Here is a 14314-nt window from a genome sequence, read left to right on the forward strand (position 1 = left end):
TAGTCCATCAGCATTCGGCCCTCATTAATAGGCTACATCTCCAAGGGTATCGCCCTCTGCGGAAAAGGCCGCGTCCAGGATGCGAGGGCGGCATTTGATGTTGCATCAATGTACACTGATCAAGATTCACAAATCCTTCATTTCCTGCTCTTGATCAAAGTATGTTACATTTGCCTCACGCACTCTCTGCTTCATCGCGTATTTCAGGCCATCGCCCTCTTCAATGCAGATCAACATGACGAGGCAAACCTGCTCCTCAAAGAACTAGTTACTGGTTGTCCGAATGCTGATACTATCGGGTGTTGTGTCGTGCAAGTAAGTAGCATCCGCACTTGGTCATCGACACTGATCTTTGCAACTCGCACATCAGGCATATTGGCATGTTCAACTTGGAATCAAGGCTTTGGATGGCGCACGTCACGAAGAAGCCGCTGACCATTTCACCGCCGTTCTCAACTCCAGCGCTTTCTCATGGAGTTCACCTATTCATTTTATGTACGAGGACTTTGTGGTGGTGCGTGAATGCACATTCGAAATCCTTCTCATAACTGAGTCCCTTGTCCAGCTCTTTGGCTGGGATCTCAAATCATTGTGGCTCACTGCGAATCAGAAACGTTGTTGTGCACTCTTTCGGGCAGGCAAACTTCAAGATGCCGTTAAATCATACCGATACATGATGGACAACATCGATGAAACAACGAAGGCCAGCTGCCTTGAATGGTCCAACGGCAAGTCTGGAGTTCGTAATGTCGCGTAGGCTACAATCCTCACCCCCATTTCACTCAGCTTTCACGGAAAAATGCAGCGCGCTCTTTGTTACCGACGGGGACGCTGCCTTCGCTGCAAGCGATTTTGACAAGGCGATTGACTTATATTCGGCCGCGATCGACCTGACTTCTCCATCCGATGCTGTCTTGGCATATCGTAGTAAGGCAAAGTTGGAGAAAGAGCTGTGGGAGGATGCACTTCTCGACGCGCAAGAGGTGCGATGACATTTATTGTTTCTTCACTTATGCTTATTGTGGCGATACACAGGTCATACAACTCAACCCTTCATCTCATATTGGATACAAGTTGAAGCATGCAGCCTTTCATGGTGCACAACGCTATGATGAAGCTATTGCGGCCTTCGAAACGATGCTCTCAAAATTGGATGATACCCCTGACAGGGAGACACAAAGTAAGCCCCAGAGAGCTTGTGCGTCAGCATGCTTTGACTGTTTTTGCAGAGTTGCGCCAGCAGTATCTTCTCCGCCCACACAAAGTGGGCCTTGCTATTCAAGAGGTCGTCGATAATCATCTTCAAAATACTCCGCTGCGTGTAATCGACACCACCACCGGTTTCTTGTGCGATCGAGAGACGCAGATACGCACCTTCAAAATGAGCGTAGAGTACAAGGAGCTTATATCATCAACAATCACACATCAAGATATCCAAACGATGCGCATCAAAGAAGTGGTGATGACATTCTTCCAATACGTCATGCTATCCCACAGGTGGGAAGTCGGGGAGCCGCTGCTGCAGGATATCCAGGGTAAGGATGTGTATAAGTTGTATCCATCCGGCGGTATCGCGAAGTTGCAGTCCTTCTGCGAAACTGCTCGGGATTTGACGTATCGCTGGGCATGGAGCGATACATGTTGTATTAACAAGGACATCGATGCTGAGCACCAAAAGTCGATTAAGTCGATGTTCGACTGGTATCATCACTCCGCGCTCACAGTCGTATACCTCTCGGATGTTCCGGCTTTGTCAAAGTCTGGTGCTCTGGAAAAGAGCGCTTGGAACACCCGCGGATGGACGGTACAAGAATTCCTCGCTCCCGAAATCATTATCTTCTTTCAGAATGATTGGACTCCTTATCTCGACGATCGCACTTCCAATCACAAGAATTCCATCGCGATCATGCAGGAGTTGGAGAAGGCGACGGGCATAGATCGACAAGCTGTCGTACCCTTCCGTCCCGGAATGAAAAACTCCCGAGAGAAACTTCAGTGGGCATCAACACGTACTACCACATTGCCAGAAGACATCGCATACTCGTTATTCGGTGTCTTTGGTATCCGCCTAAATGTTGATTATAGCGAGAAGAAGCAGAACGCACTCGGGCGGCTCCTGCAGGAAATCATATCCCGGTCTGGCGATATTACTGCCTTGGACTGGGTCGGAAAGGCATCAGAGTTCAACAGCTGTCTACCAGCCGACATCACTTCATACAAAGCTCCACCATGCAAGGTGCCATCCGAGTCTCTATCCGAAGAAAAGATCCAGTCATCGGTCTCCTCACTGCGAGGTGTCGTGGATGTAGAGTTGGCTTTGCAATTATATAAGACACTTGACTCCCTGAAAGCTCCCAGTTTCGAGCACCGCCGGTTGCATCTGCCTTGCATTGTATTTCCGGTCAGAGAAGCCAGGCGGAAGTCAGGTCATGACCGAAATACATATACGTATGAACTCAAGTCAGACGGACTTTGCAACCTGCAGATCACGACAGAAGATAGGTTCACTCCGTTCTCGCCGACAAGGCCGCTGCTTGTCTGGCAGACGATGTTGCTCGTTCGTCCATGGAGTCGCCATCTCCTCGGGCTGGATGACACTGCAAACGATACGGAGAGCGTGGACAATTGGTCCGTGTTCGAATCTTTGTTGCACGATTCTCCCGCTGCACAAACTGGGTCGATTTATTCGGACTCTTACTCGCAAGCATTGCGGTTGATTGTCAACCTTGGACAGCCGTTTAGTGTATTTCTGCTAGAGCGGCAGCACGAAGGAGAATTTAAGAGGATCGCATCTGATCATGATATTATTGCACAGGTTAAAGACATAGATTCTATTAACTACTTGATGGACATTAGGATACTAGATTTACTGTAGCTGTATGCATGGATCCTTTCTGTAGTACTTCTCGCACCTTTTTCGGGAGTGTTTATTGTTACGCCACCTCCTCGAGTGGACTAGTCTTACTAAGGATGCAATTTCCATGATGCTGGACGCGTCAAATGCAGTGTGACTAGCTGGCTGTGTCAAAATAGCTTAAGTCTGCTAATGCGGTCCCTTATTGTTCTTACTTCACATAAACTGCAAGTGCTGGTGATGCCTCGTGACACTTGTGTCCTGGGTCACCGGTAGGGATTGTAATTTCGATGCGAGCCTCAACGATATTCTGAATACCAGCTCAAATCCTTGAAATAGAAGTGGAAGGCACTTTCCAAAACAAAGCCAGGCAATTGGATAAAGACTCTGACCTTCAGACACTTATATGGCACTTTGAGGATACTCCAAAATCACATCCTTCTATGCATTCCATAGATCTGAGCTGAAACTATTCCCACAGTCTCAGTAGGCATGACCAAACACATATACGCATGAACGCCAAGGAAAGGACTTGATACACGCGGCCTCGACCAAACTATATCCAAACACCTTAACCAGCACAAGTTCCCGCAATCTAAACACTCTGCGCTTCACTAAGACACGTCAGCTCCACTGCGGAATACCATCTACGTTGTATTGCATTACATTGCCTAACGCTAAGGTCTTGCTAAAGACGACGGATCAGCGGAATTGCTGCCACAACATCACAGCTAAACGTACGCAGGCGATGCTCTAAAGTGATTTCAACAATCGTCTCGATCAACTCCATCTTTTGGGAGTCACCAATAGCTTGTTTTCTCTTCTGGAAGCGTCCAAACGATGGCTTGACTTTCGAAGTAGACGAATATTCTTCGCATATCTGGACGGCAACGCTCACAGCTTTCCTAACAGCAGTTGCATGCGGAGAGGCAATGTACTGCTCCAGAGAGACGTAAAAAGAGGGAATAGATTTTTGCTGGTCCTGAAGATAGCGCAGCTTGTCGAAGACGTAGAAAGAGTGTTCAAGGATAATCACAACAGCTAAATGGTCAATAATGAGCAGATTCATCGCAACGTAACCTCAAAATTCACCAGAGATGAGCTGAACAATGTTTTCCAAGGGCGATGAGCCATATGCCTGGCAGATTTGCAACATGAGAAACGTGTGTACAATGCGTAACCAATTAGACATACCACAGAGAGCAACCTAGACTGTATCTCTACACGGTGATGATCGCGAAGCTCATCCTTTTGGTGGATCAGCGATATCGTTGGCGAACAAGGTTCTAGACTCACGTTCTATTGATGGATCAGCGATGTCGTTCGCTGACAAGGCTCCAGACTCACGTTCTATTGAAGGATGCGCGATTTCAGTGGTAAGTAATCTCGAACTCGACCGAGGATCAGCACACTGACTTTCTGTCAATGGATGAGCAATGGCATCGGTGAGTAAAGCTCGAACTCGATAGCAGCTGAATACACTCACAAACTGTCAATAGGGATCAGCAATTCTAATGGTCAGTGATGCTCCAATTCGACTGTGGATCGATGCGCTTACGTCCTGTGAATGGATGGACGATGTCTTTTGTCAGTATGGCTCGAGCTCGATGGTGGATCGAGCAACTCACAATCTGTTGATGGAGCGGCAATGTGCTCTGTCAGTGAGGGCAATGTAAGATCAACACACCCACATCCTAACAAAAAATCAACAATTACATCGGTGAGGAAGGCAGGTGATCGACAGAAAATGATCACACTCACAAGCTGTCAACAGATCGACGAATACTTCGGTCAGTAGCTCAAGGTCGGTAGAGGGTCAATACACCGACCTCTTGCCGATAGATCTTCAATTGCGTTGGTCAGGAATGCTCGAACTCGAAGAAAAACAATGCGCTCACGATCTGTCAACGGATCGGCAAGGGATGGCTTAATTCAGGAAAGTTAGAACTCAATAGAGGATCGATAAACTCACAAGCTGCGAATGGTGGGCAACGACTTCGATCAGCATGGTTCAAGCTCGAAGGAGGATCGACACACTCACATCCTGTGAATGGTGGACAACGACTTCGATCAGCATGGCTCAAGCTGGAATGAGGATCGACACACTCACATCCTGCAAACGGTGGGCAACGACTTGAATTAGCATGACTCGAGCTCGAATGAGGATCAACACACTCACAAGCTGCGAACGGTAGGCAACGACTTCAATCAGCACGACTCGAGCTCGAACGAGGATCAACACACTCACGGGCTGCGAACGGTGGGCAACGACTTCGATCAGCATGGCTCGAGCTCGAAGGAGGATAGACACACTCACACTCACACCCTGAGAATGGTGGGCAACGACTTCGATCAGCACAGCTCGCGCTCGAAGGAGGATTAACAGACGTACTACCTGCAAGTAAACGTTCAGCGTAAATGAGAGCAACCTTTCAACTTTTCGATAGTCTTACCAAAATATGGGGAAACCAGGCGGCCAATGTCCCTATTATCTTCTGATGACCCTCAGCCATTGTTGTCTCTGCAGAGGCAAAATGTCCCGGGAGTGTTCTGGACAATATCAGTCGCTAACGCTTGCGGTAGGTAGATGAGATCACGGGCGGTCACCTCTCAACTGCACGTCTCATGCAGACCTCCAAGTTGGTCTGTTGGGTCGTGACGAACAATCGCTTCAGTACTTCATCATCCAAAGTTGCAGCCGTCTGTTCGATCAGTGCGCCGCAATCTGCATCATCTTGGTTCATATCTGATGGAACAATGATCATCGTGTATCGCAACTAGACCATGAACTGGCTTACTGGAAAGGCATACGTGACATGGTGGAGGTTTTCGGACATCGTTGAGAAACTTCAATTGCGGTCCGTTTGCAAATGACTCTTCGGCGTGTTTGGGGGCCAGTGTTGCAGCGTCTTTCCGAGATTTTCCTTCCATTTTCAGTTGTGTGTATGCGGCGTCGTATAGGGCATCAAACTTTGTGAACAAAACGATCACAGGTACTTCTGCGCATTAGTCGAACGTCGATGAGGGTGGGATGCAAAAGCTTACTGCTTGCTGTGTCGCACTCTGAGAAAAACTTTTCTTCGCCTGCAGTGAACGACCTGCGTGCCTCGTCCATTGGGATACAAAACCTATGTTGAAACCGTGAGATAGCGCATGTCGCGATCGATCGGTAGCAATTACCATATAACATGAAGTCGATTTGCTATTTTTGTTTCCTTGGAACGGTCAGCGATAAATGCCTGGACCTTGTCAAATTCAGATTGGCCGCCTGCTTCAAACCCGCGTGAATCGTGAAACACGAAGCCTGGCTGGCTTCGAAACACCATTTCGTCATCAATGTCGTGCAGTCCGCGCTGAGAACACGTCAGTTCATGTCATCGACTAAGAGCACAACTCACCCCTCTGGATCCCATTAAATCGATCTGATGTCGATGGGTCAGTACCATCCTCCTACTAGCATTGCGATGCCCACCTTTTTCCCGGCGCTGTTGTATATTTCTGGGTTGTCCCGTGTGTTGCAAACTCTCTGCAAGATGGTAGTTTTTCCTGCATTCGCTCTTCCTACAACGAGGATTCGAAAGCGACCGAATTTCTCTCTTATCTTTGAAGGATCCATGGAAAGTCGTGATGGAGAAGCGTTGGTGTAGCCTTATAATCATTGCAGTGTGTGAATCCGGCAAATACCCAATCCATAGCCGTGTACCATGCGTCCTTAAGTGCCTCGAAGTAGAATTTCTATGTTAGCCCTGGTTTCCGTACTAAATCTAGATACACGTAACGCTCAACACAGCAAGTCGTGTTTATCACTGGACCGCTCTTCCCTGAATCATCAAATCAACTTGGCTAATTCTTTTCACGCTCGACCTCCCCTTGGTACTCAATTCTTGTCGTCAAGTAGTATCATCAACCTGCTGAGTATTTCAGTGAGCCGAAACCGAATATAGAGTCTGTTGAAGTACGGATTGGTAAATTACATTCGTCAATCGAACGCAAAGCAGGAAAGAGTCTGCGACGGACGTTTTCTCCACCTATGCAAGTACTCGACGTCTGACTCCAATACATGTTCTCACCTGTGTTTTTTTGCCGCAGGATGCTTTCCCATGGGGATTCATTTTCCTTACATACGCGGTACAAGGGATGGTTTGGGGCGAAGACCAAACACGAAGACATCTTCCGCGCGTATCATGGCGAGCAATAATCATCCCATTCTCACCTTGATCACTCACAAACTCAACCTCGCATTCATAGAATCCATCAAGCTTCATAAAGAAATCAGGATCGTCGTCAACCTTTCCAGGAAGACAACAACCGAGGTAAGGATTCATGTCTGGCATCCAACCCGTCTAATTCGTAGATTAGCAGGCCGAGCGGTCTGTCCCTTCTGGCCAAAGCCCCGGGCTTCTCCCTACCACTTCCGGAATATCCCAGGGCTGTCCTCGGTGAGTCAGGATGATCATAAAGTGCCGTTTTTGAGGTTGATACTCCCAAGATTCCGAATTCTGGTGATAGGAAAGGTATATGGCTTTCTCCAATCTCAGGCCAGTGTTGACGACGTGCGTTTAATAGACTGGCGTCGGCAAGTCATCGCTGATCGGCAGCGCATTTAGAGTGGGAAAAGAGGTGAGCTAAACACGACGCTTCAACACACAACTACTCATACTAGTACTGTCAATAGATCGTTGCGCACAATAAGCCAGGCGACGCCAACATCGACGATGAGGTCATCTCATCTCAGAACGACAGGTTTGTTCTCCACAATAGCAAAGGTTTCGAACCAGGGGACCAAGACAACCTCAAAATAGTCCGAGATTTCGTCGGCCCCGATCTAGCGGCGCGCGCAACTGGAAGAAGCAAAGGAGATGGTTTTGTTGGGGGGTAGGATTAATGTTCATTCTCAGACCGTCGTTGAACTGATCCATGTATAGGGTGGTTAAATAAATGGACGATGCGTTTACACGCTTGTCACACATCGATGGGCCTTCGCTCGAGCTAATGGAGTCCGCACGCTCCCAAATATTCAGATATTCTTCAGCCCAATCGAATAGAGCAAGCGCTGTTGCCTGACCTCGCGGGTGCGCTAGGCAAAGCTAGAGAGCTTTCTAAATGCACAGCATGCACCGAATCAGCGGCTTCTCCAAGGAGATTGATAGAGATAGATTGCCTGGTAGACTCGGTGCGTTCTGTTCTTGTGTCTTTAGACGGCAACAACTCAGACGGTATGCTTCGCTCGATATCAGTGTCCACCATCCAGACTCTATCGGCATGAACTACGTTATTGACTTATACCCTCGGAGGAACGCATCTATAAGCAGAGGGGCACCCAAGTTTGCAGGGGATCACCCAGAATGATAGTGTCGGTACGCATCTAACACGTTATCTGTCTATTCACTGTCTAAATGATTCATCAAGTTCGGGATATTGCTCAGCGCCCATAATACAGGCTGGCCTACAAGGAGGTCGTACGAGAACAAAAGTTCATGTGAAGTATATTGTGACTTCCCGTAGGATAGAATATGATTTCACGCTTTTGAAGGTGTGCTGTATGTCGGGTGTCATCAACTAGGGTTCGCGTTGAGATAAATGCATGGTGTCCTGGTGTTTATTATGCCCCTCACCAGCAGCGATGGCTTCCTGTCAATGGTATCTGTAAGAAGACTTAAGGTCGTTGAGATGGCGTCATAGAGATGAGAAGTTTTGTGAAAGTCATACATGTTGAGTTGGCGGACGAATGAGGGAAAGTTTGAATCAGTGTCTTAGGACTTCACTTGCAAAACACAGCCAACACGTCAAAACATTCAAACCGTAGCCTTCTTTAAAGTACATACGTCACGCGCGCGGCGCGCTTAAACTCCAGGGCAATTGTTTTACAAGTCAGACGACATACAAAGAGATCTATATGTTAGCAATAGTACGTGCGAATCATATATCCTAAAAACCATATGGCTCCAGCCGTCTGATGCACTTCGGCTGTGGTCTCCTCCATTCCCCACTGTTTGGGTCTGGCCATAATGAAGCATTATCCCGTTGAGCTTGAGGTGGTGCACCGGGAGTCGGGAAAAACCCTATGGGCCAAGTAGGCAAGTAGCACATCTCCTACACGATGAGGTCAGTCATTTCGCAAACAAGTAACTCGACTTTGTTACCTCGAAACTACAGGCCGGTCGACACTTCACCCACACGCTCCAATCTAACCAGGAGCGCAACTGTGTCACATCCTCCTTCCATTCGCCCACGAGAGTGCGTATGTGATCAGCTTCAGGGCGTAGTTCTGTAGGATAAAGGGGATCGACTCCAAGAATCATTCCAGAAGCCCACATCTTCGTGACGACGCGGCATATTTCATGCGTAGTTTCCCGCACCGCCTGCAGGAGCAAGCGTTCGGAGGGCATCAGTGTCGTTCCACGATACACTATGGACGCCGTGTGCGACGTAGCACATTCCCGAAAAACTGGGACAGCCCACGAATTTGTCGCGTTGGCAGTGAAGGAGTTATTGGGAGGTAAAGCTGCAAACACAGTGTAGGGAAGAAGCACGGTTCGCAGCTGTCTCTGAATTTGTTGTGAGTGGTTAAAGATTGACTCATCGTCCAACGTCAGGTTCAAAAGGTGGTGCATAAACTCGAGGCGGCTGGCATATCGATCAACAACCACCCGCAAGACCGTTTTCCAGTCAATACCGCTGGTTGTCACGGATGATCGTGCTAACGCTTGAGCTAGCCTGTCTCGGACACGTTCTATATCCTCCGATGAGATTCCTGCTACTCGATGATCCCAGCGCTCCACGCCTACACGGCGCGGCACCAAGGAAGGAACAAGAGCGGTGTCGTAGAAAGAGACGAGCCCAGAAAAATCAAGCATAATTCGAGTTTCTCCTGGATAATGATCGTGCCATGAAGAAGAATGCATTAATTCAAAAGCGTAATGCACTTGTGTCCGAGAATAAATCAGACCTACGTCAAAACATACACATGGTCGGTCGCTCACTAGTATTGGGGTCCTCGGGCATATCTGTATGTCCTGCCTTGAGCCGAGTGCTTTCGAGATTCGAGAACGAAACGGCCTCCATGTGAGAAGTGAAGTTGCAGATCATGATCTCACTGTAACTATTGTTAATAAAAAAATTCCCAAGGAACTACATATGAGTTCGCACAAATTCATTTGCATCCTATAATTTGCAAATCAGCATCGGTATTGACGCATCTTAACATAACGAACCTCACAAAGCCATTCACCCCATATCTATCACCCCATTTACACAGATCCTTTATGCGCTGCTCTTCATTTCCCACCCACTCGGGTTTCATTTCCGACCATGCCACGAGATCTTGGGTGTCCATGGTGCCTTCAAGAAGTTTCGCAGCACTGCTTCCGTCAAAATAGAGCACTTTCATCGGTCTAGTGACTGTAAGAGTGAGGTGCCAGCATCCTTTTTCGATTGACCCTTGACAGAAAAGCATGGAGTGTTCTGGCTCTACAGCCACCCAATCCAAAGCAGTCGGTAAATGGGGACCGGTGGCTCCATGGTAGAGAAGAGTGCCCACGGGGATGATTCCTGGGACTATCGTATGACCTGCAGGACATATATCATCAATCATGACTCATCTGCGCGGTGCTCAGTATTTCCAGACCTACCGATACGATGACGTGTATTTGGCCAGGCTTGAAGCAGAGAATTGACCGTTTCGAACACTAGATGTCCTGTCGCATTCACCGCAGGTCCTTCATCAAGGTCCCACTGTCCAAGATCGGTTTCGAGCCCCGGGTAGAAGGATAGAGGCGGATGGCTCGACAGAGGTATCTGTGCAGTCAGAACCCGTTCAAAGGCAAGAAAAAGCCAAACGGCTCTCCTTGTAGACAGCATTCCGACAAAGGGCCAAGGACCTCGTAACCTTAGTTATATACTGGGCGCTGCATCTTCCGTAAAGGCACCATCCGGGTTTGATTTCCTTCAACTTGAAACTGATCGGTAAATTTGGTAGCGGTTGAGGCCCGAGGTGGTGCGCAGTTTTCAAAGTTCATTCTTCTATAATTCAAGATTGTCTTCCAGCAACATCAGATTTTCAACGATAGGAATAATGATAGAAAATGAATGCAATATTTCGTTGTGCGCAGCAGGTACTTAGCTACCGCTGTCAGACTAAGCCTTGAACTTGAAGGAAGTAATGACCGGTCACCGGGTTCGGAGTTGCAAAATTATTATGCGGTCATCGAATGTTGATGTCCGGGTTAGCCTAGGCCGGCTGAGTGTACTTAGGTAAATTTGTGATGGCATTCCAAGTGTGTTCGGATGAGACCACTACATAGATAGCGAGTCCAACTTGGTCAGGGCCTCAAGCCTCAAGTTCAACATTGTAGTTCCGCGACCATCAAATCTCGTCTTCCTGGCACTACTGTAGTACTGGTCCTTTGTTGTATTGATGGGCTGATTCAAGTCATCTACAACCTGAGACATATAGTAGCTGCTCACGCTGATTTGGCTCGACGTGTTCTCGGAACAGCAATACATAGATAGGTAACAATAAGCGGGTCACGATCCATCTATCCCATCATACCAATTCAAGATATGATATCTTTCTACTATCACCGCAAGTAGACGCTGTGGCTTCTGTTTCATCGACACTAACACAACTACCAGTTTGGACAGGTCGAGCGGGATGCACTGTCACTTCATTGTCTGCATGATCAAAATGTTCTCCTTTGAGTCTCTCGTCTTGTGACGATGGAAAGTACCGCTCCGAGAGGTAGACGCTGTGTCTGACATTGGAATTGAAAGAAATGGTGCTATCTCTTTTGGCCTGCAGGTAGTATCGCGAGTTCAGGAGTGCGATGAACGAGTTGACATATACTTAACACCATATCATTGGTCAGCACGATCGTCGGATAATGCTTTGATCTTACATTTAGCCAATAAACATTCAAAACTGAGAAAGATGTAGTTCTTCGGCATCACTGCGCACTGTAGGTGACTCTCAGAGACGCGAGGGACAGCACAGGAACTGGAACCTCACTGTAATGATGGCTGTCATCGAACATACACTGCACGAAATATGAGTTAAGATACGGAACAGGATGTAAGGAGAATCACCTCGTAAGACAGCCAGTTTCGATTATTAAACCGATGAGTTTTTGTATAGAAGAATCGGTGCTAAGACGCTGTGTTGGCTTATCAGATTCCGACAGCGAACGGCCCAGCTCTTACATAAAGAACCCTGTACGTGAGGTAGCGAGGAGATAGCATAGTAATGATGCATTAAGAACATCACCACAACTAATCACGGTCAAGGCCATGTATGTCGCCCATTCGACTCTAATCAAGTCAGAGAACAGGTGACACTGAAATCTACTCGCAATCAACACTTCGTGGAGTAAGAGAGTCCATTGTTCTACTCACAGCGCCCAAAGAAGGGCTATCACCGGGTTAACATTCAAAGTAAAAAGGATGAGCCAACAAGAGCAATTTCGAACTCTTACGGATGGATAAACCTGAATGGCATGATTCACGATTGAGAAATATTTCAGGGTGATAAACTCACTTGAACTTAGGACCGCGAATATGCCCTAATAGTGCAACATTATCAAATTCCAAAATGAAGACGTGAACGTCTATAAAAAGCCCACCGCTGTAATCGGGAGAACTCTTGATCGGCCCTTGCTAACTAGGTCCATAAATTGTGTATCCACTCCATAGATAAGAGAACAAATACCTGTCCATATACGATGGGCATACAGGCTATAAAATGAGGAAGTATTACATTGTATGTGATACTGCATATCATACGTACAGTTGTACCCCATGGATGATGGGGACCTGTAGGGTGCGTACTTGAGGCGGATACAAAGTTCAGGAAACACGACCTACATCAAATATTATCTGAAGCTGCACGAGTTTATCAATATGATAACAGAAGCTACATGAAAGAACTCACTTTGAAACTCCATACAATTTCTGTGAGTGCACCAATGTTCGCGAAGTGGGTCACTAAATAATAGTAGATGCAATGAACGATGAAGATCAGGTGAAAAGCATCAAGTATCCTGTAAAAGTTCATGGTGTGGCATGAATGTCAGCGCTCGACAAGTCAAACTCGAAGGAAGACTTACCACAATAAGAGGACCTGTTGATATAGCGTGAAATGCAGAACTGAAAAGAAGGTAGCATGGACGCACGACTAGCTTGAAGAATGTCCTGCCTGTGTCCCTATGCGTCTGAAAGTAGATGAAAGCTTGAACGTTGGTTAAACCAAAAAGACTGATAAGACACACAGATGGTGTCAATTTCGTCCGAAAAGCAAGCGGATAGTTCGAACTTCACTCACATCGCTGCAATAATGGCCCCAATGAAAAGTGCTCCATACGTGCTCCCGAGCTCAACTTGTGTAACGGGGCCTTGCGTTGAGGAAAACACCATGATTATGGATTGCCAGAACCAATTTCGCTGGCAACACAGTATGTAAATATCACTTGGGGAATAACTCGGGAGCTCACCATGCAGATGGCAAAACTTCCCATAGAATTGGCACCCGTGACGCAGCAGTATCTGAAAAATGACACATCGGAGCTTCTAGCACCACGACAAACGAGACGAGATAAGATTCTGAGGTGCATAAGTTCAAGTTCAGGCAAGTGTTCCTCGTGTGATGATAGTCATACCAGAGAACTTACCACTATATCGGATCACTGGTCACGAAATGTCATGCCTTTGGTGCGACCCTGCAGCTTCAAGCTGCTTGCACCCACATGAAACTTAAGGCCAGACTTTAAACCAGTCAGTGGGTGTAGAGAGCCTTAATCTTCACTGTGTAAATGGCAGTGCTGCCACTCCGATACATCCGATAAGTGCTGTAAGTCACCTCACTATGCAGAATGACCATTGACTACATTGATGTACAACTTTTTGTTGCGCTCGGATACATCAATTCTACGGCTACTGGTGGCAGGTGCTGGAAGATTGAGGGCGAAGAGATGTGCTGGGTGGTGCAGGTAGATGGCAAGAGAGGTATACATGCAGGAGCGTCTCAGGAGACAAGAGATTGCAATTGTTGTGTCGTGGTCCGTGGAGTCCGAGTGTATATTTAGCCACAACAGAAGAATTTCGGCAACACCCGGGAAGGTTCAGGAAGTGCTATAGTTGCCGTTTCTTCTTCTTCAGTATGCTCCCATGTGTCTCCATGCTCTGATGTCACCACTAGACCGAGTTCCACCTCGGTCACCTGCAGATTTGCATCCAATGCAATCACTTATATAACATTCGATGCACACACCATCTCCCCGCCATGGCTGGCATCCCCTCGGATATGGACACTTAAATGTTAGCGGTGGTGGAAGGTATTTCATACGGTGAGTGTCGCAACGCGTTTGTCGTGGAGCATGGACATAATTCCCTACTTTTACATGCACCAATTCGTATTATACTCAATATAATCGCATCTCAAAGGCTGACGCCTTTGGACGACCGCAGCAG

General features: G+C 47.4%; 5 protein-coding genes across 5 annotated transcripts; 2 read left to right on the forward strand and 3 right to left on the reverse strand.

Moving 5' to 3' along the window:
* The first annotated feature begins 2144 nt into the window (after positions 1-2144).
* Positions 2145-3006, forward strand: F5891DRAFT_995821 (uncharacterized protein). The gene has a single exon (XM_041378333.1). The coding sequence runs from the start codon at positions 2549-2551 to the stop codon at positions 2873-2875; it is 327 nt and encodes a 108-aa protein (XP_041234475.1). The 5' UTR covers positions 2145-2548; the 3' UTR covers positions 2876-3006.
* Positions 3007-5457: 2451 nt separating this feature from the next.
* F5891DRAFT_974188 (uncharacterized protein) lies at positions 5458-6470 on the reverse strand (the record flags this gene model as incomplete). Its single annotated transcript, XM_041376425.1, has 6 exons — positions 5458-5600; positions 5653-5853; positions 5900-5982; positions 6035-6207; positions 6253-6276; positions 6327-6470. The coding sequence occupies 6 exons, from the start codon at positions 6468-6470 to the stop codon at positions 5458-5460; spliced, it is 768 nt and encodes a 255-aa protein (XP_041234476.1).
* A 119-nt stretch (positions 6471-6589) lies between these two features.
* F5891DRAFT_32353 (uncharacterized protein) lies at positions 6590-8014 on the forward strand. The gene is made up of 8 exons (XM_041371344.1): positions 6590-6886; positions 6944-7041; positions 7103-7167; positions 7214-7293; positions 7344-7368; positions 7421-7474; positions 7530-7729; positions 7780-8014. Coding segments are annotated over exons 1-8 (537 nt in total). The 5' UTR covers positions 6590-6884; the 3' UTR covers positions 7793-8014.
* A 768-nt stretch (positions 8015-8782) lies between these two features.
* Positions 8783-10753, reverse strand: F5891DRAFT_1098543 (uncharacterized protein; the record flags this gene model as incomplete). Its single annotated transcript, XM_041363545.1, has 6 exons — positions 10486-10753; positions 10069-10423; positions 10004-10018; positions 9838-9950; positions 8998-9779; positions 8783-8947 (listed from the first exon to the last, which is right to left on the reverse strand). The coding sequence occupies exons 1-6, from the start codon at positions 10712-10714 to the stop codon at positions 8783-8785; spliced, it is 1659 nt and encodes a 552-aa protein (XP_041234478.1). The 5' UTR covers positions 10715-10753.
* A 366-nt stretch (positions 10754-11119) lies between these two features.
* On the reverse strand, positions 11120-13331 carry F5891DRAFT_32378 (uncharacterized protein). Its single transcript, XM_041371346.1, has 16 exons — positions 13170-13331; positions 13021-13102; positions 12955-12968; positions 12780-12888; positions 12713-12730; positions 12636-12661; positions 12558-12583; positions 12472-12509; positions 12387-12411; positions 12325-12336; positions 12245-12260; positions 12053-12193; positions 11939-11998; positions 11862-11889; positions 11752-11809; positions 11120-11698 (listed from the first exon to the last, which is right to left on the reverse strand). The coding sequence occupies exons 1-16, from the start codon at positions 13259-13261 to the stop codon at positions 11400-11402; spliced, it is 1044 nt and encodes a 347-aa protein (XP_041234479.1). The 5' UTR covers positions 13262-13331; the 3' UTR covers positions 11120-11399.
* Between the last annotated feature and the right edge of the window lie 983 nt (positions 13332-14314).

The sequence above is a fragment of the Suillus fuscotomentosus genome (genome assembly GCF_016647785.1).
Source record: "Suillus fuscotomentosus strain FC203 chromosome Unknown F5891scaffold_1, whole genome shotgun sequence".
Classification (NCBI taxonomy): domain Eukaryota; kingdom Fungi; phylum Basidiomycota; class Agaricomycetes; order Boletales; family Suillaceae; genus Suillus; species Suillus fuscotomentosus.

What these genes read in the sequence shown, in the direction of transcription:
- F5891DRAFT_32353 (XM_041371344.1), top strand. An exon ending in CATCTTCCGCGCGTATCATG is followed by an intron (nt 7,042 to 7,102) that starts GCGAGCAATAAT and finishes TCGCATTCATAG; the next exon opens with AATCCATCAAGCTTCATAAA. An exon ending in CATTTAGAGTGGGAAAAGAG is followed by an intron (nt 7,475 to 7,529) that starts GTGAGCTAAACA and finishes TACTGTCAATAG; the next exon opens with ATCGTTGCGCACAATAAGCC.
- F5891DRAFT_995821 (XM_041378333.1), top strand. Translation starts at nt 2,549, where the DNA reads ATGTTGCTCGTTCGTCCATGGAGTCGCCATCTCCTCGGGCTGGATGAC.
- F5891DRAFT_32378 (XM_041371346.1), bottom strand. Translation starts at nt 13,261, where the DNA reads ATGGTGTTTTCCTCAACGCAAGGCCCCGTTACACAAGTTGAGCTCGGG. An exon ending in ATCATCCATGGGGTACAACT is followed by an intron (nt 12,584 to 12,635) that starts GTACGTATGATA and finishes CTCATTTTATAG; the next exon opens with CCTGTATGCCCATCGTATAT. An exon ending in TGCCCATCGTATATGGACAG is followed by an intron (nt 12,510 to 12,557) that starts GTATTTGTTCTC and finishes TTATGGACCTAG; the next exon opens with TTAGCAAGGGCCGATCAAGA.